Source organism: Pelodiscus sinensis, chromosome 27 (genome assembly GCF_052426305.1).
Source record: "Pelodiscus sinensis isolate ZL-2025 chromosome 27, ASM5242630v1, whole genome shotgun sequence".
Lineage (NCBI taxonomy): Eukaryota > Metazoa > Chordata > Testudines > Trionychidae > Pelodiscus > Pelodiscus sinensis.
This window is the reverse complement of record NC_143078.1, coordinates 5,635,225-5,661,169: the sequence shown is the minus strand read 5'-3', so window position 1 is coordinate 5,661,169 and position 25,945 is coordinate 5,635,225. Positions and strand designations below refer to the sequence as shown.

The window sequence follows — 25,945 nt, the reverse complement described above, 5'->3', positions numbered from 1 at the left end:
CCCCTGTTAACCATGCTCTGACCCCCATTAGCCACACCTCCTGACTCCCATTAGACACGTCTCTAGAGGCAACACTCTCGGGGCAAGATGGACACATGACTAGAAGTAAAAGGTGTCATGTGACCCCCCTCTAAGGACTTTTCCCACCATCCTCCTACCAATAGGAATTAGTTTGGCTCCCACCAAACCCCCCTCATACAACTATCCTGCAATTGCATTAACCCAATGTGCGTGACATTAACTCGGGGGCGGAGAGGCTACGGGAAGTGTTCCCTCTAAGAGTTTCCTCCCATGAGCAGAATGAATTTTGTGTTGTGCACCAGTACTGAGTTCATGTGGCTTTTTTGGATGTGCCACTGCGGCACCCAAGTTATTAATAGATATCTTATAAACCTCTACCTTTTCCCTCTGCTGCCATGTCTCCTCCCCTTGCTCCATCAGCTCCCCTGGTGCCTGCTGCCCCCCAACTCTTCACCCTGCTCTGCTGTCCTCTCTCCTGCCCTTCTCACTGCCCTCAGCCTTCCTGAGACGTTCCCCCTTCTACCAGCCCTTTTCTCTGCCCCCGTGGCCACTCCTCCAGTAGCCCCACTCTGATCATATGAGCTACCCCACCTCATCCCCTCTCCTAACACCTCCCTTTACACACCTGCCCTGCCTCTCGCCTCTGGTGCTGGTCCCTCCTCTGCAGGTGTCTGCCCTTCTGTTTCACCCCCAGAATCTCCTCACACCTGTACCTTCCCTTACCCCTGCAGCCTCCTAATGCCTCCCCCTTCCCTCACTGCCCCTGCCCCCTTTGCCCTCTTTTTCCCTGATGCCCACCCCTCACCACCCTCTGACCCCGTTCCCTCATGCCCCTGTGCCCTCACACATGACTTGCTCCATCCCCGCTTTCCTCATGCCCACCCCTTCTTTCAAGCCTTCTCCCAGCACCTCCCCCTCTCCCCTCTAGCACCCAATGCCCTTACCCTCTCCTCTCCCAGCATCACCCTGGCTCCCTGCCCACTGACACTTCCCCTCCTGCCCTTTTCCTCATTGTCTCCACTTGCCCCCCCAGCATTTGTCTCTCCTCCACCCCTGTCTCTTGGTGCCTGCCCCTTTCTTCTCCTGACCTGCTCCCCTCCCCTCAGCATAAGCCCCTTCCTCTCCTTTCTCCTATTTTTCACCCATCCCCTCCCCTCCCCTACCTTCTGCCTTGCAGTTTGCAGGGCTGGAGTCTGCTGTGATGGGGCCCCAGAAGTCCCCGCAGCCCGGGCTCCAAACCACGTGCCAGACCTGGAGCTGGGCCCAGCCGCCGTCCCACCACTAGCCAGGCTCTGTTCCCCCATGCCTCGCTTGGCATGTCTTCTTCCCCGATCCGCAGCTGGCCGTTTTAAAAAACGGCACTATAACACCATGCTGACGTGGCAACGCCCCCTCCAGCGCGCCGCATGTGACCCCGCCGCCGGTGCAGCCTCAGCTCCGCCCGTCCACTGCCGCCCGGGTTTATGGCTTCTCTTTCCCCGGCCTGGTACCTTTCCCAGCCGGGGTCAGCTTGCCGGCCTCCTCATCAGAGTCCCTTGGCCCGGTGGGGTCTTCTGGCAGGGGCCGTAAGTGCTGGCAGCACCCCTACTAGCTCCGGTGCAGGAGTCCGGAGCCTGGTGGCTGTGTCCTGCAGGGCCAGTCTACCCCTGCATTAGGGTGTGCCTAGGCACACCCAGCACACCCTGTGCACATGCCTATGCTTACTGCTATGTCACCCCTTGAGAGTGCATCTTAGGAGAAATGGCAGCCAGGCCCCTGAACCTTTTGTGTTCAAAGGTGTGTGCAACATGGAAGATGAAAGGCGCTGCCACTTATACCTGTAACACAGACAAAGTACGTTGCTGGGCCAGCAGCCTCCTGGTGCATCCTGGGCCTGACTATGCAGATTGCTGAGGTCCCTTAGTGTCGGATGTCAAAGGCCATGAAGGACCTTGTAGGACTGAACTTCTTGGCTTTACCCTGGGTCACTCGTGTGGTTTAGAGATTGGTGCACAGGACCCCCGAGAGGAGAGAACCTTTGGCAAGTTGCTATGAAAGGGAGCTAACTGTTACCAGGGTATCTCCTCCTCTCAGAGCAGCCCCCCACATTGCCCACAACAATCTGTATTTTCAAAGAGGAATAACACAGGCTGGTGCAACAAGTGACATGGGTTGAAAGGCTGACAAAGGCTGGAGGGCTGCAGAAATGTCTGTCTTCCTATCTGACCCCGCGGTTCAGCAAAACCACGTCTATTGCAGAGGTTAGATGCCCAGCCCCACAGATTGAGAATGGAAGACGAGAACCTGGCGAGCGCCGTGTCTATTCGTATAAGGACAGCGTGACCTTTGAGTGCGATCCCGGCTACACCATGAAGGGTCACAGAGTGAGCCGGTGCCAGACAGATCAGACGTGGGATCCACCGGTTCCAGTCTGTGAGCGAGGCAAGTGTCAAACTCCGAATTGTAGCTGCATCTACAAATGAGTTTCTCTTCTGTCTGAGTCGTGAGCCCCACAAACACTGACCCAGGATGGATCTGCTCTGCCTGCTGCTCACCTCAAAGGAACAGACTTTGGGGACTGGTGTGAGGGGCAAGGTGGATGGTCCTGATAGATAGGAACAGACCCAGAGTGTAAGAAGTTCGCTAAGTTTGGCGTAACGCTGTCAGGATTTGGAGATGGTCAGTGGGAAGCTCAGGGCAGGGTCCTCAAGATAGAGGCTGGGAGCTGTGGGGGAGCTTACTGGGGCCACACACGGGATCAGGGGTGCAGCAGTATGGTACCTTAGGGGAGGTGATTTTAGGCAGGCCAGAGCTGAAATATTTGCATTTTTTAGGAGATTAACAGCAACGTCATCAATTCTCCCTAGACACTGGGAGGCAGCCAGGGCAGAGCCGAGGTGCCAAGCACCCACTGAACAGAACTGCTTGCCAGGAGGGCTGATGACTTCTGCACCTTTTCAGTTTCAGAGGTTCTCTGCACGGCCCCAGAAATCCAGCATGGAAGACAAGTAGCTGGACGTCAGTCTGTCTACAGACCCAGGGACAGGGTGAGGTTTGAATGTGATCCTGGCTACACCCTGGATGGCAGCCGGCAGATTGAGTGTGGAGATGATACAACCTGGCATCCTCCTGTTCCAGTCTGCATACAATGTAAGTGTGAGTCAAGGGTGACTGCTGGGTCACTGGGATGGTCAGTATGACCTGGAGGTTAATAGGTAGATTTCCTGTGTCCTGAGGTCAGTTTTCATCTGTGAATAGAGCAAATACAAGTATCCTCCTACCCCCTAATTTCTGCACTATGCTCGTCACTGTGATAGTCCCGTGCATCCTGCCATGCCCCCCTGATGGACACAGATCTGGCAATGGTCTGTCTCCCTGAGCAGCCTAAAGATGTGAATTGAAACACAAATCATCCCACTCAAGGAATTACAGTTTAGATTCTTAAGAGAGTCACAGATTTCTAGGAACAGGAAAGTAGCCAGAATAGTGCTATCTGAGTTCTGGGGTGAAGAGGACTCTAGGTCAGTGATTTTCAGTCTGTGTATGTGTTGTGTCCCTTGTACAATAGTTGGTTCGACATAGCACGTGCATCCTGGACATTCTCCCCTCCTGTAGATCAGGCTGTTAAAAAAATTTTGTACTGGATTCAGATTTTCTCTGAAATATTCTTCTTCCTCTCTCCTCCGTTAGCCTTGCCATGTCCCCCACCAGCGGCCATTCGTCATGGAAAGCACGATGCCAATCCTTTGGTAGCTTTCCTCAGTGGAACGTATGTTAACTACAGCTGTGAGCCTGGCTACACCCTCCGAGGAGAGGCTTCTATCTATTGTACCACATCTGGAACGTGGAGCCACCCCTCTCCTCTATGTGAAGGTGAGTGGATTTTCAGTTGGCTTCCTCCCTTGGGCTGTAGGTGTGTCAGTCCCCCAACAGGATTTAAAGTGAGAGAGAGAGTGTTCCGTCACACCAGATAATGCAACAAAACTCACAGCTGGGAATAGATCCCCCAGGAGACGCACAGGGCTGGAATCGCAGCTGGCAGAAGCAGCTCAGTTTACATAAACAGAACTGCATGCGCATTCCAGTGGAGATGGTGGCTCCCTGAATGCTGATGAACCAGGCTGAAGTTGAAACAATTTATAAGAGTGTCAGCCCACCTAAGCTCTCATGTAGTTAAGAGTCTCTCCTCCATGTAGTGCCAGGATGTGTCCCTCTTCTCCAGCCATTACCAGTGGGAAATCCAGGAGCCAGGCTTGGCCTTTTTTGTGAGTGGAATGTCCATAAATTAAAGCTGTCAGCCTGGCTACAGTTTACTGGGTAGGCATCTGTTAATTGTACAGCATATAGGACATGGATCCCCCACTCTCCTTGATGTGAAGGTACAGCTGTGATGTGTTAGTTTCTTGATTATGCCATTAGATGTGTCACTCACTATACACCACTTATCAGAGTGATGACATGAGACATTTTGATGAATTTCTCAGTACTCCAGTTATTTGGATACAGTGAGACTAAATTAATTTCCGGCACCCTCTTATTATTAGAGTAACCCAACAAGAGTCATTCTGCTGCCCTGCTACTGTAGCGGTCTTTCAGGCAGGGTAAGACTGTGCCATTTTGGATTTTGTAGGTAAGATCAAGACCTTAAACTCCAGCTGGAAGTACAGATCCCAGAGCATAAGCTACCAAGAAGTCTTTTTGAGCAAAGGCTTGTGCAGTTTCAATCAGCTCAGTTATATACTTTTATTTTAGTGATTGGTTGTCCTGTCTCATCAATCCTAAAGGCAAGAAAATAATTGGACTTGGACCTGTTTGTAGACCCAGAGCCTCTATTTTATTTGAGTGCAGTCCTGGCTATGCCCATAATGGCAGTAGTGAGATTTGGTGCGAGGCTGATAATATGTGAGATCCTCCTATTCCTATCTATTAATAAGATCTTGATGGGGGATTAACCCATCCCATGGTAATGAGTAAAATTCAGCAGATTGGACATGGAGTTCAATGGAAAAATAATATTTACTTGTACATCACGGGGTCTGATTTGTTTTTCCTTACTGCATATCTATTAAAGTTTATTTTACCAGTAAGGAATTGCAGGGTGCTGCATTCTCTTTAGAACTGCAGTGGCCCCAGTCTCAAGCCATTGCCAGCAGTGAGCACAGTGTCCAGGGCTTGCAAATGTTTACCAATGGAGTGCCTGTAAGTTACAGCTGATTTCTGGGCATTGTTGTATGGCTTCTGGAACATAGTGAACTTCTTGCTATTGAAGATATGGCCATTTCTCTTTCTGTCTCGTTTGCTATACTTTGTAAGCCAAGCAGTCCAAGTTACTCTTCTCTTGGTATATTTGCAGCTCTTCTCTTGGTATATTTGCAGCTCTCTCTTGGCCTTCACCTCTACAGATTGTCCATGGGAATCATAGTAGCCAGGGAATCCTTCATTTATGGGACCTCTATTACATATGCTTGGGATGTGGGTTACTCTCTCATTGGAGAGCCCTCCGATACATGTACTTTATAAAATTCAAACTCTGGGAGTTGGAGTGTGTGTCCAAAATGCAAAGGTGCTTCCCTGCTCTTAATTTTTAGTTTCTTCCTTCTACTCACTCAGAGGGAGCATTACTTGCTTGTGTGCACCAGTGAAGTTCTCAGCTAGAAATATCTAGACCTAAACAGGATGGTGTGTTGCTGCCCTGTACTTTGACAGTGCATATTCTTTGGATTTTATAACCCAATTCAGACCTCTGCTGGTACCGAAGCCAAATCTTGTCCTTTTCAGGTTGCCCATCTCCTCCAAGTATTATCAGTGGGAAGAGCAATGTCCAAAGCATGGAAGACTTTGCTCATGGGTCATCTCTGACTCTCAGTTGTGATGTGGGGTACATTCTTATTGGAGCAGCAACAATGTATTGTATGCCTTCTGGGACTTGGGATCCGCCTCCCCCTCGTTGTGAAGGTACATGCATGAATTTGCTTTTCTGGGTTTTTTTTCAAGTTTCGTAACAATATACAAGAACTATCTTAAAAGCTAAGTTGACTGTGTCCCATAGGTAAAGTCCAGGCCCTTTAAAAATATAAATACCATAGAAATGTTGGAATGGAAGGAACCTCAATATATTGTCAGATAAAGCCTCCAGTAATGGTACAGAGTTGAGTAAACCTAAAGCAATCACTTCTTCTGCAACTTACTTTTCTCCACTTCTTCAAATATATTTTTTTCTGTCCTTTATTTCAGAGATCAGATGTGCAGTCCCAGAAGTTCAAGGTGTTATGAATAGTGATAGAAATGCAGCCGTATTAGTCTGGTGTAGCAGAAACAAAATACAGGACTATGTAGCACTTTAAAGACTAACAAGATGGTTTATTAGATGATGAGCTTTCGTGGGCCAGACCCACTTCCTCAGATCAAATAGTGGAAGAAAATAGTCACAACTATTTTCTTCCACTATTTGATCTGAGGAAGTGGGTCTGGCCCACGAAAGCTCATCATCTAATAAACCATCTTGTTAGTCTTTAAAGTGCTACATAGTCTTGTAAGGTGTTATGAAGGCAGCCGTGGGAACTACACATCGATTTGGAGCTAATGTTACTCTGGAATGTGATAACGATTATGTGTTGGAAGGCAGTAGTCTGATACAGTGCCAACATGACTTTACCTGGGATCCTCCCATGCCAGTTTGTAAACCCAGTATGTATACAATAAATGGGACTCTGGAGTTAAAAGTCTTTTCTGCGAGGAGACAGTAGTAGAGGAGGAATATTTGCATTTTTATTCCCGCTATTAGGTTTCCACCTAGTGGTCAAATGAAAAAAAGGTTAAAATAAAATGTGTCCATTGCAGAATCTGCAGCACAACCCCCCCTCCCTATCTATTCTGAGGCTAGCTTTGCACAAAGATTCTCAACATTAGACAGATCTTTTAAAAATGGATTTAGTTAAACCAGCACAAGTTAGTGTGCAGACAAGCCAAAATGTTTCTTTAGCTGTGTAGATAGTACTTATCTAGGACAGCAGTATGGACAGCAATTCCAGGCCCTGGAGCAGAACAGCCAGTGGGCACCCCATGCACATACACACACACAAGCTGCACACGGTCACAGTCTGCCTGACATTTGGGTGACACTGTGCCTGCAATGGCTAGTGCCCAGGGAGCTACTGGGTTGTGCACTGGGCACGCATTTCTGGTACAGCCAGGTATTCCAACTGATTGCCAACTGTCTAATTGTGACCTGTGCCCCACCTCTTCCCTAAGGCCATGTCCCTGTCACACCCTTTCTGTAAGGTCCTGCTCCATCCTCCCTCCTTTTGTCGCTCCCTCTTCTTTATCCTCACTCACTTTCAGCCGTCTGGGGCAGGGGATTGTGGGGCAGGAGGGTGCAGAGTGCAAGATCTGGAAAGATGTTAGGGTGCAAAGGGGTAGGCTTTAGGCTGGGGCAGGGATGCCAGAGAGAGTGGGCGTGAGGCTCCGGGAGGGAATTTGGGTGCAGGGTATAGACACTTGTCTGGGGCAGGGGGTTAGGTTACAGGAGTGGGTCAAGAGGTCGGCACTTACCTTGGGTATCTCCTGAAAATGACCAGCACATCTCTCTGGCAGCAGCTCATAGGGGTGTCTCTGCACACCACTGCCCACAGACACTGCCCACCCCCCGCTGCAGTTGGCTGCAGTTCCTGGCCAATAGGCACTGCTAAGTCAGTGCTCAGGACAGAGAGCAGTGCACAGCAAGTGCGAATAAGAAGCCTGCCTTAGCCCTGCTGTGCTGTTGGTGGCAGTAGCCAGAGACCTCTCTGGGACCTTTTAAATCACATGGGGCACTGAGCAATTTCCTCCCAGCTGTCTTAAGAAGGTTACAATTTCCTCCTTTATCCCTTCCCTTCTATTGCAAGGTTTTCAAAAGTTTGTTACACAAAACAAATTGAATTCACTGTGTGTATGCCCCCTGAATATATCTGCCTCTGTTGTTTCAGGACACACACAATGAATAGACTAATACTTGCTCCATACACAGTTGCAATGTTTTTTGTATGTTTGTATGGTTTTTTTAAGCAGATTTAATCATACCAGTGCAAACTTTGCATGTGGGCAATTCCTACCTGGATTCTAGCAGCTTAGCCTGAACCTATAAATTATGAGTGCAAGCTAAACCAAGTATTTTTAAACATATGTAAATGTGTCCACACATGCACTTGCACCAGGTTAACCAAATTGATTTAAAGTCTGATTTAACTTTAACTTCAATCAATGTGATTTGTGTGTGTAGATAGGTCTTAAATAGGCAAACTCTCTCAAGTGGGTTCTATCTAAAATGTAATACACTGTCCAACTATGATTTGGGTTTTTGACTATGTAGAAACCACCAATTAGTGTTACAACAATGGCTTTTGTTTTGCTTTGCAGATTGGCTTCCCAAAGGGAGCTTTTCATGACAGTTACATTATTCTGTGTAAAACTCATTGCAAGTAGATAGGATGTTTCAAAATATGCCTAAGGGAGTTAGTTATGCCCTCAGGCATTTTTGGAAATCACACACTTATTCTTTACTTAAAATGTTTCTCCCTATCAGTAAAAGGGAGTTCTGTAAGCAACAACTTTGTCCTCCCGACTTAACTCACCCTGTGTGTGACTCGCTCCCAAAGAATAGTTGATATAGGAATGATTTAGCAGGTGAACTAAAAGTGTTTCTTTCTGCCTCAGCCACTCAGAACAATGCTGAGTTTTCTCCTCTGCTGGAAGAGGCTATTGTGTTACCGTGTTTGAACTCCCTTTAAAAGTTGGAAGGACTTTTCTATATAACTGGCAATATGGAGAGGACTTTTAATACATTTTTCTTTCTAGCTCTTACCTATAAAATGTGTAACATGACTGAGATGGAAAATGGTTTGGATAAATATTTTTGAAGAAATTATGTGGACGAGTTTCCTCTTTCATGTTATAATTGTTCTTTTTTTTTCTCCTCTCTCCCCAGTTCAAAGTTCCTATAACTTCATCTCTATAGAAGTTATACTGGGTAAGTAGTATATGTAAAAGACTTGGGGTCAGATAGCTGAACCGTCTGAGCTCTAGCTGAACATCTGGCTCATTGTTTCTAAACCTTCTTTACAGCATCAGTATCCCAGCTTTCAAACCTTTGCTTCTCTGCAAGAGTGCTTGTGAAGTAGGAAAAGTACAGTACCTCTATAATCAGCCTCTTTAAAAACCGTGCTTCCTCAGGGAGTTCCATGAGGCATGAGATTCCATTGTCTAGTACTCAACCACTCTTTTTATGTCCAAAGAGTATGCACCAAAGCCCCTTGGGCCAAGATTTTTGTCAGCTTTGTTACCGTTCTTCGATTTTTTGCTACGGGGCTTCCTCTAGAGTACCTGGCTCAGGTCTGGCCTATGCTAAAAAAATAGTTCAGTTTCCTTATGTCAGTAAGGGTATGAAATATCCATACCTCAGAGGTGTTATTAAGCCAGCTCAAATCCTTGTGTAGACAGCACAAGATCAATGGAAGAATTCTTCCGTCAACCTAGTTACTGCCTCCTTGAAGAAGTAAATTACTTATGCTAATGGTATAGGTAGTGTCTATACTGAAGCACTAGAGCAGCACAGATTTTTCATGTATTAGACCATAGCTGATCCCATCATTTCATGCAGTTTGCAGGTTTTAGGTAATCATTTGTGAATCCTGACCCAATTGCACATGGTGTAAGTCATCTTTTGTTTGTGCCTATACTAACCCACATATTGTATGCAAACAGTGATAGATGGTCTTACTCACAGTGAATGTTTTGAATGCACTAATGCTAAACTTTTGCCTAAAGATCAAAGGCAGAGAAGGGTACAATATGACATGTTAACTGTGTAAAGACAGACAGTGGCTCAGGATTCAGAAATCTTTCTGGTACAGATAGAGGAATGCCATCACTTCTGGTCAGTTTCATCCTGAAACTTGTTAGGGATTTGAGTTAATTAAAAATCTGCAAAGCCCACTAATATTATTTCAATGTGTTCGGAGTCCATAGGAAATGCTATTTCTGTTTTTTCCCCTGTGTCTCAGGGATCACAGTGGGGGGCCTGTTGCTTCTCGTGGTTATGATCATCATCATCATCAGGAGGTTTGTGACCAAGCAGAATGCAGGGTGAGGGATTTTTCTAAATTTCCATTCATTTAATTGTGCATGGACTGTTGTTTGGTACTCAATTTAATGCTGGAAAATCATTTCATAATGAAACGATCTCCATATGCAGCAGTAGGGCAAAAGAAATAGGTAATCACTAGCATAATCTTGAATCTGCAATTAGTGATAGATTGGTATGGCATGCAAAGGACACTACGCTTTTTATATAATAAATAGAAAACAAAGAATTCTCTCACTTCTAGTTCTTTGCCTTGCCAGAAGCATTATAAAAATGTATTTTTTCAAAAAGAAAACCCCAAACCTTCTTTTCTGACACCAGGATATTGGCATACAGAAATATAAGGCTCATGATGGATTTGTCCCCTCTAGATCTGAAAGGACTTTTTTTTTTATTTTAATTTTAATTTTTAATTTTTTTGAATCTCTGTAAAACTAAGGTTTGAAAAGAGAGAAGTCAGGGATTTTTCCCCCAACTTACTGCTTTTGTGTCTTTGAAATGTCAGTGATATAAATAACATGTGGTGGTTCTCTGGTTCTCACTCTCTCTCTCTCTCTCTCTCTCTCTCTCTCTCTCACACACTCTCTCTCACACACACACACACACACGTTTCACTATTTAACCATCCTGAGTTTTTCCGGGATACTGGAGGTATCCTGGAAAGACTCTGCTGCATCCAGGGAATGTGTCTGCTCTTCCGAATTTTTTTCGGGAGAACAGATGCACTCTTTTGGGAGCCCTGTAAACTTCATTTCACAAGGAAGAAGGGCTCTTCCAAAAAAGATGGGTTTTTTAAAATTTGGCCCAGTGTAGACAGGCCAAATTTTAGAAAAGTCTCTTCCGAAAAAAGAATCAGAAAAAGGTATGCAAATTGCGGAGCACAATTTGCATATCTTTTTCTGAAAAAGAAGTGTAGTATAGATATAGCCTTAATGTCCAACCTCAGCCTCCCATGCTGCAATTTAAGCCCATTGCTTCCTCCCATGCTCAATTTAAGCCCATTCCTCAGAGGCTAAGAAGAATGTTTTTTCTCCTTCCTCCTTGTAATCAACTTTCCAAACATTAATAGCCATAAAGCTCTGCAATTAATTTTGAGCCTAAATATAAATTTACTTCCAGTCTGTCCTTTTAGCAAACTAAATTAGTTTTTCTTTTAAAGTTACTTTTATTTTTCCTCTCCATCATTCAGTTATTACGATCCACATGAAAACCATATATACCAAAACCCTGGGACCCACATTATTGAACAAAAACCTTCATTTGCAGCATAGCAGGTAAGGGAATTAGATCACTTTTTTCCTCATGTCAAAATTATGTCAAAATTATGATGAATGATGTCAGATCTATTTTACAATAATGCAATGATACTCAGATTGAGAGCTGGAAGTGGCTCTTGAATTAATCTCTTGTGGTTCTGTACACACAAAAGAGTTATTAACCAACTAGGATGGCTTTACTATGTTACCCAATTAACTTCACTGAGTTATTGTTTGCTAAGAGAAGAATTAATTCTTTGTAACTGGCTCATTTGGGTAATGTTGATTGCTCGTTTGGCTCCTGAATCACAGAAGTCTGAGTACCACTGCTCTAATGCAAAGGCACTGTGTGTTGAGTGAAAAACAACTACTCTTCTACCACTCTCTCCTGCATTGCTTGAATGAAAAAATGCCTGTTGTAACTCCCAAACGCTTCCCATTGCTACAAACGAAAGCTTAGCTAACGAGCAGGAATAGCTCGAGGCTAGCAACCGGCAACTGGTGCCCTAGGCGGAATCCGCGATCGGCACCTCTGCCACAATAGCCCTCAATGGCTTTGTGTCATCATTGGGCACCATGTTAAACGTGGTGCCCTAGGCAACTGCCGAGGTTGCCTACATCCATGGGCTGCCACTGCTAATGAATAGATCACATTTGCAATGTCATATCGCTCTTTGGAAGCTGAAACAAGAGAACCAGTTCTGAAGCATTATTTGCAGATAAATGTGTTTCATGTAGTACAAGGAAAATGGAAACCATGGGTCAAATGTTACCTACCTTTGAAACGATGTTTTGTTTGTACAGTTTTGTGGGAAACGTTTTAAACCATATTTTGTTTGTAAAGTTGTGAGAAAACCTGTTCTCTGTCCAACATACTTCCAACCAGTAAGTTCTTATACTAATTACAGGAAGGCTCAAACAATTCTTCACCTCTGTGTGCTTAAATGTGTAGCAGTGGCTACTCTTTGTACAGATTACTCTACCTCTAGTCTTGTGGCTGTAAAAAGTAATCTTTTGGACGTTTACTCTAAGGGTATGTCTAGACTACATGCCTCTGCCGACAGAGACATATAAATTAGACATACCGACATAGTCAGTGAAGCAGGGATTTAAATATACCCCGCTTCATTAGAATAAAAATGGCCGCTGAGTTGTGCCGGCTCAGCTGTTTGTCAGCACCAACTGGCAGTCAAGACGGGGATCGGTCAACAAGGAAAGCCTTTGCCAACCGATCCCTTATGCCTCATGAAATGAGGTTTACAGGCTCGGTTGGCAAAGGCTATCCTTGTGGACCAATTCCTGTCTTGACTGCCAATTCGTGCCGACAAACAGCTGAGCTGGCACAACGCGGCAGCCATTTTTATTCTAATGAAGCGGGGGATATTTAAATCCCCGCTTCATTGACTATGTCGGTATGTCTAATTTACATGCCACTGTCAGCAGAGGCATGTAGTCTAGACATACCCTAAGTGAAAGTAATACAACTGCAATAACATTTTTATAAAGATTGGCAGGAAATAAAAATTAGTTTTGTTTTAACGTTGGTATATCCTTTTCTGCAGACAAGAAACAGTTTCTCCTCATGGTCATGCATTTTGCTTCTTTCGTGTGCAGAGCATGGAAGCGTTTTCTCCATCTTTTTTGTGGGTATTTTATACATTCTTACAATGAGGTTCTCAAGGGGAAAATGCAAAGCCCTAGCAGACAGTTTAAGTTGTTACTACAGCTGCTTCCATTAGATCCTTATAGAAGTTTGGTTCATCAAGTTCAACTTTACATAGCACCAGACTGTAGCTTTTGGATTGTCCTCTTTCCTGTCCTTATGCTGTTTGTCCATGCAGACTTGCCTGCAGACTTCCAAGATGAACAAGACACATTGCAGCATCAAGGATGCTTACTACTCAGATTATGCTCTGCCCTTCTTTCCCTTTCATAGAACTTCTCCTCTCTGAGAAGTGACTAAGCAATCTGTCACATGGAAGAGATGGACCCAATGCTGCTGAGCCTGCCTTGATGAGAAATTGCAAAGACAAGATCCTGAACTTTCTCCTGAGCATGATTCATTGACTGTCACAGCTATTTTCTTTAAAAATGTCTGTGTGCATGTGCACATGCATGAAAGGAACCTTTAATTTTGCAGAATTGCTGGATTATAAAATCATGACTGCCATCCCTATCTCATTTTAGTTGTACTTGCTCTTCAAAAACAGCACTTGATACCCCTCGCACTATAGTAGAGACTATCCGGTTTTTTTTTTTTTTTTTTTTTTTTACAAACTTTTTATATTTAGAGGGGGTTAAAAATTACAGACTATGATGAAAGTTTGCCATCAGTATTTTTTTCTTCTTGGATTGCTTATTTTAAAATGACTTTATAAGCCTGAAAGTACAGATTAATTTATTAAATCAAAATCTTTGCTTAAAATGTTGTCTGGAATTTTTAATATATTGTTATCTGAGAAAAATAAATATGCATAAAAAAAGAAATTTGTGAATTTACTGCATGCAACACATTTTAAAAATTAATCTCGATACCTTCATGATGCAGAAATTGATGATGCCTATTTTTGGAGACCTTGCCTGCCCTATTTTTTATGCAGAGGTTCATATGCTGAACTTTTCATTTTTATTAAAGCTAAAAGAAGAACCTGCATGCAAAAAAGCAAATGCCTCCCTTAAACTATAGAAATAACTATACATTGATTGAAGGCATTTGTGAATGCCAGCTGCACTACTAACATTTTATGACTCGTATCCTTAATCAAGGAGTTAACAACTGGCAGTTCCACAAACCATATGTCAACTCCAGGCCCCCTATGCTGCCAGGGGAAGACTTGTCACAATTGTAACAGGGTTGTCTAATACTGGTATGTAGCCTAATGGTTTTTCTACATGGGGAAATTGACTGGCATAACTATAGTAGAATAACTGCTCTGGAACCAATTATATTCCAGTATGGGTCCATCACATGGATGCTCTACTCTGATTAAGTAATTATTTTAAAATAAGAGCACTCTTCCAAAATGAGTGTCCACAAGGGAATTATATGGATGACAGGAGAGGGACTACGTGGTGATTACCTGTTGCGTTCCCTCCCTTTGGGGCATCTGGTATTGGCCACTGTCGACAGACAGGATACTGGGCTAGATGGACCTTTGATCTGACCCAGTATGGCCATTCTTATGTTCTTATATTAGAATGGCATAGATGAGATGGAATAACCAATCTGCTTCCTCATACAGGTAAGCTCTAAGGCTATATCTACACTGCAGGTTTTTGCTGGCAGAGAGTATGCTAATGACTTCTACTTTAAGCCTTCCGCTGCTTGTATTTACTGCAACCAAACTTTAAGGCTACGTCTACACTGTAGGCTTTTTGCGCAAGAACCGCCATTCTTGCATAAAAACTTGCGGAGCATCTACACTGCACGCGAGTTCTTATACAAGTAAATAAACAGTAAAGCATTAGAGGAAAGGGCTTCTTGCACAAGAGTTATTCCTCTCCCCATGAGGAATAAACCCTCTTGCGCAAGAGCTCTTCCGCAAGAAGGCAGTGTGGATGGGCAACAGGGGTTTCTTGCGCAAGAAACCCCTACGGCTAAAATGGCCATCAGAGCTTTCTTGCACAAGAGACTATCCTCACTGCCATGGACGCTTTTGCGCAAAAGCACATCTCTTGCGCAAAAGCACATGGCAGTGTGAACACGCTCTTGCACAAAACAGTTGTTGCACAAGAAGCCTGCAGTGTAGAACTAGCCTAAGTGTTATGGTCACAGTTGGACAGTAGGGAGGAGGAATTACTGGTACAAGAAGAGGGGAGAAACAGCAAAGGCTTGCTGGGAGTTGGGTCAGTGTTTACAGCAGCAGTCATCAGATCCCAATGGTTAAGGAGCCGAATTAGCAATCAGCACTACCTAAAAGAGTCACAAAAGACAGAACTATGTAACACTTTAAAGACTAACAAGATGGTTTATTAGGCGATGAGCTTTCGTGGGCCAGACCCACTTCCACAGATAAACCATCTTGTTAGTCTTTAAAGTGCTACATAGTTCTGTCTTTTGTTTCAGCTACACCAAACTAACACGGCTGCATCTCTATCACTAAAAGAGTCACAGCCGTGTAAATTAATTGTTGTCTTTATTCTATAATCGTATTTAAACTGCATGAACACAGGAGACATTTAGTTTAAATATGGTGTTAGTTTTATGGACTGCCGCTCATTCACAGAGTCAGGCTAGGTCTACACTGAAAGCTTCTTGCACAAGAACTCTTTTGTGGAAGAGTTCTTGTGCAAAAACTCTTCCATAAGAGAACGTCTACACTGCCATGTGCTTTTACGCAAGAGATGTACTTTTGCGCAGGGGCATCCATGGCAGTGTAGATGCTCTCTTCTGCAAGGAAGCTCTGATGGCCATTTTAACCATAGGGGCTTCTTGCGCAAGAAATTCATGTTGCCTGTCTACAACTGCCCTTTTGTGGAAGAGCACTTGCTCAAGAGGGCGTATTCCTTGTGGGGAGAGGAATAACTCTTCCGGAAGAAGCCCTGTTTTACAACGCTAGACTGTAAATTTACTTCTGGAAGAACGCTCGTGCAGTGTAGACAGTGGGCAAGTTTTTGCCGTTCTTCTGCACGAAGCTGCCAGTGTAAATGCAGCCTTAGAAGAGCAGCCGCAGTGCGATGAAATAAGTAACCCTGTTACACTGGGGTGCGCTGCACGAAACCCCACGCTGCAGCTCACGGGATTCAACCTGAGTGCGCTGGCTGGAGCAGTGTGTCTGAGCCGCGGGAGGAGCCCCCTCGGGGTGCTCCAGGGAAGTCGGGGGGACCCCACCCCTCTGACGGCTGGAGGAGCGGGAATGGGGGTGTGAAGCGGTGCAGCGCTTTATGGGGGTTGTGCTTCCCGCCCCCACACACGTCATCGCCCGCCCGGCAACGGTCACACACGTGTCGCAACGGTGGAAACACTCTGCGCGTGTCTGAAAACGGGGGGCACTTTATTAAAAAAAAAAAACGGTTGGGAAACGCGAGCCCAGGGCACCCACGCGCGGCCCCCGCCCCTCCGCATGGTCGTTAGCCGCGGCAACGGCTCGCCCAACCCCCGGCACGCCGCCTCAGCCAATCGGCGGCTCGCGGCTGCGCAGGCGCAATGAGCGGGCGGGGTTCGGCCGAGGATGGAGATGCGGTGGAAGATACGCTGGGAGGCGCCTCTCTGGGCGCTGCTGGCGCTCGCGCTGCTTCCCAGCGGGGCGCGGGGTGAGTGTCGCGGGCGGGGCAGGAGCGGGGAGCCGCCCCCCCCACCGCACCCCGTTTTTCCAAGGTCCTCCCCCTTTCCGGTCCGTAGCCCCGCCCCCTTCCCGCTTCTGGCCGCGACTTCGCCCACCCGCCCCCGGGCCTCGTTCCCCCGTGGCCCCGCCCCTTGCTCTCCGCCTTGGGCCCTTTTTAGCGCTTGGCTTCCGGCTCTCACTTCCCCTTGGGGGGCGGGTTGCCGTGGTGACGGGGGCGGGGCGGTGGGTGCACGCGGGGGGAGGGGCGCTCTCACTTCCCCTTGGGGGGCGGGTTGCCGTGGTGACGGGGGCGGGGCGGTGGGTGCACGCGGGGGGGGGCGCTCTCACTTCCCCTTGGGGGGCGGGTTGCCGTGGTGACGGGGGCGGGGCGGTGGGTGCACGCGGGGGGGGGCGCTCTCACTTCCCCTTGGGGGGCGGGTTGCCGTGGTGACGGGGGCGGGGCGGTGGGTGCACGCGGGGGGAGGGGCGCTCTCACTTCCCCTTGGGGGGCGAGTTGCCGTGGTGACGGGGGCGGGGCGGTGGGTGCACGCGGGGGGGGGGCGCTCTCACTTCCCCTTGGGGGGCGGGTTGCCGTGGTGACGGGGGCGGGGCGGTGGGTGCTGCCCACTGACAGATCGCTTGGTCCTACCGGAGTCTGGTGGCCAGGGCTACAGAGGGCCCTTGGTAATGAGTTAGGGGTACGGTCCGCTGGAAACCAGCCCTTGCTGTCTGGCTGGGGGGGGCGCTGGGAGTGGGGCAAGTTCTTGTGCCCCACGTAATCTTTAAAGTGCGTCTGGCGTCCTCCATGGCAAAAAGGGGCCATAGGGGGTAGAAACATTAAAAACAGCTACTCACCGGTTTTTGAAGTTACAGGATACACGGCTAGCCCGCAGAGACTGATAGAAACATAGTTTAATTTGGACCAGAGTTGCAACACTCCCCCCACCCTCCAGTGTCCTGCATTTCTTTCACCCCCTCCCCCAGTACTGCCCCAGTTCCTGCACCCCACCAGACCACTGCCTTGAAAGACTTGGCAATGCTGGGAGGTGGGGGGAGGCTTAGGGAAGAGTGTGGGAGACTAACAGAAGGAGATGGGCGCCCCCGTTCTTTAGTCCTGGGAAGGCGCAAGGTGGGGGGTTGTCATGCCTGGTGGCTGCTCCCAAGGGATATGGTCCTTGCGGGGGGGGAGGGGGGGGGAGACTGTGCATTCCACCCAGCAGCTACTCCCTGGTGCAGCCTTGAAGAGGCAGAGGGAGTGAGACCCAGTGTTCTTGTTTATTTCAAAAGCAGAGAACGAGGGGCTAGCGGGGACTGGTTGAGTCCCCAGGCTCCCCACAGTGCTGCTGCTTTTGAAACATAGCAAGAATCCTCTTGCTACATTTGAAAGGCAGAAGTGCTGCTAGTTCTCCGCTGTGCCCCTGCCCCTTCTCCCCACAGAGACTGTGCTAGAGGGAAGCGGGCTTTTGAGCCTGCTCCCAAGAGCACTAGCTCCTGCTCTTCCCCCCTCCCCCTTGCTTCCTCTTTCTGATAGAGGCAGCAAAGGGGGGAAGTGACTAGTTGAGTCGCTAGTCGACTATGATAAACTTTTGCTTATCGAATAGTCAACTAGTCGTTTATATCCCTACTTCCTACTCGAAAGAAGTTATGCGCATGAGTTTTCAGAATCTGGGTATTTATGTATACAATATGAATATTTGCACTTACACTAAATCCACAAGGGGATCTTACTTCTTTTGTTTCAGGATATAACGCAATCACTGTCTGTGTGGGATTAGCAAGCAATCATCCCTTTTCCACTTCACTTCACTTATCCCAAGGCATATTACAAAATTATCCTTAATGTGGATGTTAAGCTCTCCTCTGTAGCCTTTAGTGCTAACCTCTCGATAGATACTGATAGTATACATACCATAGGCTTTGATGGGCTATAGTATTTATTATGTTAAGAGGTGCAAGTTATCCCATTTTTCCCTATTAAGGTAGTATGAGGTTATATTAGTCTTGTTCTTTTTTAGGAAGACAATGTAAAGCCCCGGAAATAGAGCATGGAAGGGTTGATTTCATTGATCTCCAATTTGGTGCAACAGCAAACTTCTCCTGTGATGAAGGGTGAGTGGCAAGTTGCTGCTTTTGACTAATTGACAGAATCTAGACTGATGTAAAACTTCTGGTGAAGACTGGCAAAATGAGACTAGAAAGCTTACTTTAACTTTAAGAACATAAATTAGTGCTGTGTTATAAATCTGTAGCCGTGGGCTGGATCCTTGTTAAGAATTATGCTTGTTATTATCAAAGGAGTTGAAGGAAGTGAACCAACTAGCTACAGTTTTCATTCAGTGAGAGTTGGGCACCTAACTCACTCATGCTTATTGAATATTCCAGCCAGGGGCCCTTAGAGGACATCTTTCTGCAAGTGTTGGGTCATGAGAGAGAGAGAGAGAGAGAGAGAGAGAGAGAGAGAGAGAGAGAATGCTATCCTGTAGGTAATGTGGCACTTTCTGACTCATGCCATCTCTTGTTATAGAGGTTTCTGTCTGAGTGATGGGAGCTAATGGCAGAATGTTGCCCCCTTAAGATGCAGCACCAGATAGAAGCAGACCTCTTTCTGGTCCACAAAAGCAAAACTTTGTCTCTCCTGGATGTCAGTATTACCCAGGATAGCATCAAGTGCAGTTGTTGTTTTGTCCACAGGACAGACCTTGTGAAATCAATAGTTTATGGCTTCATTCAACTGAGGTCTCAGAGTATAAGGCAGGAAGGGACCAACAGATCACCAATCTGACCTCTTGTATGTAACAGGCCACCAACTCTGCTCAGGAACAGTCAACCAGCAGTAACAGTCAACCATATAGTAAACTCAACCAAAATTAGTCCAAAATATTACAGCCCACAGGAGATTAGACCTTTAATGGGCTGTGGTCCGAGAATAGGAGGCGTTGAGATGCAGAAATTCCTCAGGCTGCTGTCATGGCGAGGAAACGATGAAATTAGATATATGGAGGTAATCCTGGCAAATGTCTTGGACTCTCATGTTACAGAGGAGGGCAAACCTCTCCTGCCTCCTCTCCCTCCCCAAAGTCCCTTCAATCTGTCCTGGGGGAATTTCTCACCAACCCTCCATACTAGAGCCAAAGGATGTTGTAAGCAAAAGCTGTCAACAAGCCAAGCACTGTGGTGAGAGTGCTTGGTGCCACCTCAGAGTCCTGGCCTACCCCATCCAGTATCGTATCTTCAACCATGGCCATCCCCAATGGTTAAAAAAAGGAGATAAAGGAAACCAGCTCAGAATACATTGGGTGGGAAATCCCTTCCTATTGTCGCAGGTAACTGGCTGAGATCTCAAAGTGTTAGCCTTTAGAAATATGATGTATAAGCAGAAAACAAACCCCAGGGTTGCTGAGCCTTCCCATCACTAGAAGCCCCTTCCTAGAGCTGCTCTTATGAACTTGTCCAGCTCTCTCTCTCATTTATTTGGTAGCCCTTACAACTAACTACTGCTGGTTGACTGTTCCTGGACCTTCTGTTGGTTAGAAACCTTCTGATTTGCTGCCTGAAATTGTTCCTGACCAGTTTTTACCCTTTCTTCCTATGGCAGGACTTTACTTAGGAAAGCATGATAATTCTAAGGTGTAGAATGCTGGCAGCTCAAACGTTTCCTCCTAAAATGTTAAAAACAGAGGATGGGAGAGCTGCTTATTCAGCAAACCTAAACCCCTTTGGGAAAGCACTGAGAGCAGCGGCCTGTAAAATAACTAGTTTTCTGGCCATTTGAAGAGTTCTGTTGCAAAGGTGATGAGGTCTTCTTTCACTTGTTGGAGAAAGGAGTGCACAAATCTCTTTGCAAGAACTAAAAAATATTCTCAAGCATCTGATAAGCATTTGTGAACATTTTTGGGAGCTAGATCCCCTGGTCTGTAGCTCTTTATTACCTTTAAACTACACAGGGCTTGGCTCTCACATGCGGCAGTGCACCTGCCACCTTATGGTTGTGTATGAACATGCTTCTCTAACAATGGGAGAGCCACTCCATCAGCATAGCTAATCCATTTCTCCAAGAGATGATAGCTTGTTGGGGGAGAAGTTCTGCTGTTAATACAGCGCTATCTACATAGGAGGTTAGGCCAGTATAACTGTTCCTCATGGAGATGGAAGCAACGAAATTACACTCACCAAGGTGTGTAGTGTAGACCTGGCCTTAGTGTTCATTGGTCCTATGGTGTGAGATGTAACCTTTTTTCAATGGTTTGTCTCAGCCTCTTGGCAGAAAGAAACCATGTTCCATCTTGCCAGACTGTTTACTAGTTCTTTGCTTACTTGAGTAACAAACTGGAACCTTTTTCTCTAGGTACAGATTAATTGGACCAACTTTTGCACAGTGTGTAATTGTGGGAAATGTAAGTGACTGGAGTGCGAAGGTTCCACATTGCCAAGGTAAACTAATGATTTTAAGAATAGTTCATATCTGGAAATGGGGCAGCATAGCTGGTGCTACAGAGGAGTCAGTACATTCTTACTCTAGCATTTAATCCAAATGACAGTAAAAGTTTTGAGTGTGTTTGCTTGGAGAGAGGAATGAAATCGTACTGCGGTGCTTTCTGGACTTGGTCAGTCTCTTGTTCTGCTGACGTCCACTCTTTTGTAATCTGCTATGATATAAGAAATGCCCTAGTTTAGTTTTCTGCTGGTGGAATAATACTACTTCCAGAGATGCTGGGCAAGAAATTGTGGCTCCCTGAGGCTAATTTTGGGAAAGGTCATATTCTGTTAAGGCCATCCTCCAAAGCTGATGTTGTATGAAACATCCTCCTTGAGCATTGGATGTGCAGGGCTGGGTCAAGCCTAAAAGCAGAAAACCTTTAGAATCTAGCAGAAGTCATGCTTCGAATGTTGTTCAAATGCAATGTTAAATGTGCTTTCGAATGGTTAAATAGCATTTGGAGTGAATCTGAGACAACTTTCTTAGTGAAAACTCTTCAGTTTATCTTCAGTGTAAACTTAAATTTTCTTGATTACATTCTTTGCTTCAGAAATACCTTGTCCTCCACCATCAAATATTGCCTATGGATCACATAATGATTTGAGTGAACGAGAGCATACTGTTGGCTCATCAGTAACTTACAGATTTGTATTTTGCACTCTTTGTCCTCCTGGGGTCAGTTTTCAGCTGTGATTAGGGAAAATACAAATATCCACTTGCCCCCATGTCTCCCAGTTCTGCACTAGTCTCACAAACACTGCCACAGGAGGATCACTGCTTCCAGTTTAAAAACCCACACTCTGTTTTCATTGGCTCTCCTGGCTACCTGCAAATACTTCCTGCTTCCCTAGCATTCTTGGGGACTGTCTAGGACCCAGAGTCTGTGGATTTAACCCTTATGGGCTATTTAGTTAAGTGAATAGCTGGGACGTTCAGAAAAGGTTAGTATGTCAGGATTCAGTGATTCTACGATGTCCAGAAAAGGGTAGCAAAACGCCCATTCATCACAGAGTATTAGAGGTGTATAGTGGGGCAGAGTGGCCACCCACTGAGCTGGAGGCAGAGGAACCCCTCTGGGAGCCATTTTGGGCCCAGCGTAGCCCCTCCCAGTCACCTGATGGGAAGCCAGGGGACGTGGCTAGGACTATAAGAACTGCGCCAGGGAGCACAGTCGGGGCCCAGCCTCTGAGGGAGATAGAGACCTGTCCAGAGCTCCTGGCCGAGGAGGCTGAGACCTGGCCTGGGTCTCCCACAGCTGCCTTCCCTCAGGCCAGCAAAGACTTCCCTGCCAGGGCCACTGAGGTCTGGCCAAGCCAGCCAGCCAGCAGAGCTATCCTCTGCTGGTGCCTGGGGATTTAGAGGACTGGCCTGAGCTTGAGGTCCTGCTCAAGCCCCGAGGCCTGCGGAAACACCTGGACCCTGAGGGTTTGCTGGAGCCGGTGGACCGGCTGGAACCCCTATGCCTGCCTGAACCCCAGGGCCTGACAAACCAGCTGGACGCTGCAGAGCTCCAACCCATCGAAGCCTGGATTGGGCCACCCCAACCCTGCTGGGACAACACTACCTGCGACTCCCTGACTGACCTGCTGGAGACACAGGTACCCACGAAAGGGGAGACGAGGAGTGACCCAGGGGGTAGCATGGGCTGATAGCAGCCCAAGGCCAGGATGTTGCTGGCTGGAGCCCCTGCTGAGCCAGTAGCAGCTAAACTGCTGCATCCAGGGCCCCTGGGCCGGGGCGCAGTGGAGTGCGTGGGCCTGTGGCCCCTTCCACCCACCTACTGGATGGCAGTCTCCTCCTCACCACTGCTGCAGGTGCGCTGCCTGCCCTGCTCCTGAACCAGGAGCTTCCTCAAACCTGGGTGTTTGTTGCCTCACCCTGCTCCAGGGCCAGGGCTTGTTTCTTGTGTTTGGTGCCCTGCCCCGCTCAAGGGCTCGGGTTTACAGATTGTGCTTTGGAACCTAGCCACGATCGAGGCCGGACCTCTTAAAGGGGCAGGACTGGGACAGCTGCCCTGCCCGGAACTGTGAGCTGAGAGACGTGAGTCTATATAAGGCTTCTTCCCCCCGTGGCCTGGACCTGAAGCAAGGCTGGCACGTGAACTATTGACTCCAACCCCGGACCTGAAGCAGGGCCGGGGCCGTGAACTATTGATCCCTTCTACGCGTCCGGGGCAAGGCCTGGCGGTGGGACTAGAGACCTGGGGACAATTGACAGGGGCTGCGCAGTGGGACAGGTGTATCGCCCAGTGACCCGGAGGCGGAGGAACCCCTCCTGTAGGCCAACCGGCCTAAAACCCACCCCCGGAAGGGGGAAACTCAGACTGTTGTGGGCACTGCCAGAGGGCAGTGTCCCAAGAAGGATCCCGCCACCTGCCATCCGAGCTAATTCCCAGGACCGACTGCTGGTGGCGCTGTGGCGGTGAGTGTACCCCGTTACAGGGGGATGTGAATGAAGTAGAGAGGAATGGAGGAAGCTAACTGTATTGTGTATTCCCTCCTATAGATTAGACTTCACGAGCTCTGCTTCTTTCCTTTCAGTGTTGCATTGCCCCTCCCCTCCACCCATCGGCAATAGGAAACCCTTTTTTCCATCCCTCTTTTTCTGCCCTTGACACTTTTCTTACAATCAGGCTCTTTTCTACAGACTGTGGGACTTGTAATGGGATCTGGAAGGGAAAAGCAAATACCAGCTCCAGCTGTCCTAGTCTATGCAAAGTGCATCTCCATAGTGCCTGGGCTTTTCCACTCTCCAAATAGATCCCGGAAGAGCTGGATGGTGACCAGCCCTGCTCTCTGAACAAGATCTCTGGTTGGCTTGGACCTTCAAATCAGAAGTCCTGAAGTGGCAGTATTTCTACTGTAAACACTAAATAAACAGGAGAAGTAGCTCTTGTAGCCTTCCTAAGATGGCTGGGAATGTGTCGGTGGTATCAGGAACCACGTCAAGCTATAAGGCTGTTTGTGGGAATGTGAATGCGATGGAGGTAGGGAACTCTACCCCAGTCTGCATTAGCCTCACTGCTGTTAGGGTCAGATCAACCATGTGAATCTTTTCCCTCCTATATATTGGCTAACATGACCTCTGGTTCAGCTCTACCTTCCCTGTGGTATGGCATTACACCTCTCCTCTAAACATTGGCAACTGGAAACCCAGCAACCAGGCCTTAGCAGTGTTCACCATGGAATGTCAGGACAGGAGGTTGGGTTGGGGGGTGCTCAGAGCAGGAGTTGGAGGGTGCAGAAGTCAGGGCAGGATAGGATGCAGGGCAGAAGGTGTGGGTAGGTGTCAGAACGGGGGCTGGATGGAGTGCGGGTGCTCAGAGCAGGGGGTGGAAGTGAGCAGACAGGTCAAGGGTCTGAGAAACGTGGGGAGCTCAGCGCAGTGGCGCTAGACTCAGGGTGGGGCTTGGGGCAGGGAGTGGGGTTCAGGAGTTAGGGCAGGAGGCTGGGAGGCTTAGGAAGGCTCAGAGCAGGGGGTTGGGTGTGGGGGGCTCAGGCCAAAGTGTGGCAGTGCAGGAGTCAGGGCAGAGGATTGGAAGGTGGAGAGGTCTTAGTGCAGGGGGTTGGAGGCTCAGGGCCTCAAGGCAGGGGGCTGGAAGATGTGGGGAAGTTTACTGGGACCACCCATAGTGGAAGAACTATGATAGCTGTGAGAAATCACCCAGGGGGACAAAAGCAATGGGCCTACCTGCAGGAAAATCTTGTAACTCTACTTGAACCTGAAAGCAGGGCATTTGCATCTTCCTTTGCTCAGTATCCAAATGAGCTTGGAGCCACCTCCTCCTTCAGTGTAAAGGTGCATTTGGGTTCTTCTTGATACTTCCCATTGCTGTGCTCTGTGTGTCAGACACACATGAGGATTTAAATGAGTCCAAGAAAACTTTGAGACGAGCCACCAATTCAGTAGATTTCACAGCTTATGTTTAATCTTCCAGTGAAACACATGAGCAAAAGTCATGGCTGCCAGAAGGAGCTCCTTTATTTGCAGGAGCATCACATCCACTTGTACCAGTGCTCTGTGGATAAAGGGTCCATTATGTCCCACGTGTGCTTTGGAGTCTAAAGCAGTTGTTACGCTTCCCCTTTCAGTGACATGCGTGAGCCCAGAACTGCAGAATGGCAGATCTAATGGGGTACTGGCTCTCTATGGCCCTGGAGACGTTGCTGTGTTGCAGTGTGAGCCTGGTTACATCTTGCGTGGGAGCTCTGAGACTCGGTGCCAAAATGATGGTAGCTGGGATCCTCCTGTCCCCATCTGTGAAAGAGGTGAGTGTGGCTACGGCTTTGAGTGTTGATTATATTTCATCCCCATTGGATCTTCATTTGCTCCGTAGCCCCGTGTCTGTCCCATCTTGAAATTGGAACCAGAAGTGATTGAGAAGAGGATATTCAATAACTTCTTGGTCAACTGCAGGCTTTTTGGATCCTTGCACTTATTCCACTGAATTTCTCAATTAAGTTAGATATTTTATCCATTATGACCAGTCTCTTCAGTAATTAGACACACTTGTCACTCTTTCCTTGTATGTAGAGTATGCTCCTTTAGTTCCTGAAGAGAATCATCCCCATTTTTCCCCCTTAACCCTTTTTCTTGCCATAAAGCTCTTTTTGACAATGGCATAAGCATGAGAATGTATGGGGTAATGACCTGTTAGTACTGGCAGTATAATGCACCAGTAAGCCTAAATTGTCTAATTTCAGTTGCCGAAAGGAGCCTGTTTTTGTTTTTTTTCCTGGCTGGTGGATGTATATAAATTACCATTGTGATCCTGGCTACTCTCTTCTTGGGAAGGCAAAACTTCATTGTACAATGTTTGGAGCTTGGAGCC

At 47.3% G+C, this 25,945-nt stretch overlaps 1 protein-coding gene across 1 annotated transcript in view; it reads left to right on the top strand.

Moving 5' to 3' along the window:
- The window catches only part of CR1 (complement C3b/C4b receptor 1 (Knops blood group)), a 238,352-nt gene that overhangs the window by 110,007 nt on the left and 102,400 nt on the right, over nucleotides 1-25,945 (top strand). Inside the window, exons 73-84 of the mRNA XM_089773562.1 lie at nucleotides 2,260-2,442; nucleotides 2,962-3,150; nucleotides 3,691-3,873; nucleotides 5,779-5,955; nucleotides 8,963-9,004; nucleotides 10,038-10,119; nucleotides 11,307-11,387; nucleotides 12,218-12,258; nucleotides 16,525-16,626; nucleotides 18,653-18,746; nucleotides 20,983-21,068; nucleotides 25,206-25,382. Coding sequence (XP_089629688.1) covers nucleotides 2,260-2,442; nucleotides 2,962-3,150; nucleotides 3,691-3,873; nucleotides 5,779-5,955; nucleotides 8,963-9,004; nucleotides 10,038-10,119; nucleotides 11,307-11,387; nucleotides 12,218-12,258; nucleotides 16,525-16,626; nucleotides 18,653-18,746; nucleotides 20,983-21,068; nucleotides 25,206-25,382 — 1,437 coding nt within the window. The remainder of the gene's footprint in view (nucleotides 1-2,259; nucleotides 2,443-2,961; nucleotides 3,151-3,690; nucleotides 3,874-5,778; nucleotides 5,956-8,962; nucleotides 9,005-10,037; nucleotides 10,120-11,306; nucleotides 11,388-12,217; nucleotides 12,259-16,524; nucleotides 16,627-18,652; nucleotides 18,747-20,982; nucleotides 21,069-25,205; nucleotides 25,383-25,945) is intronic.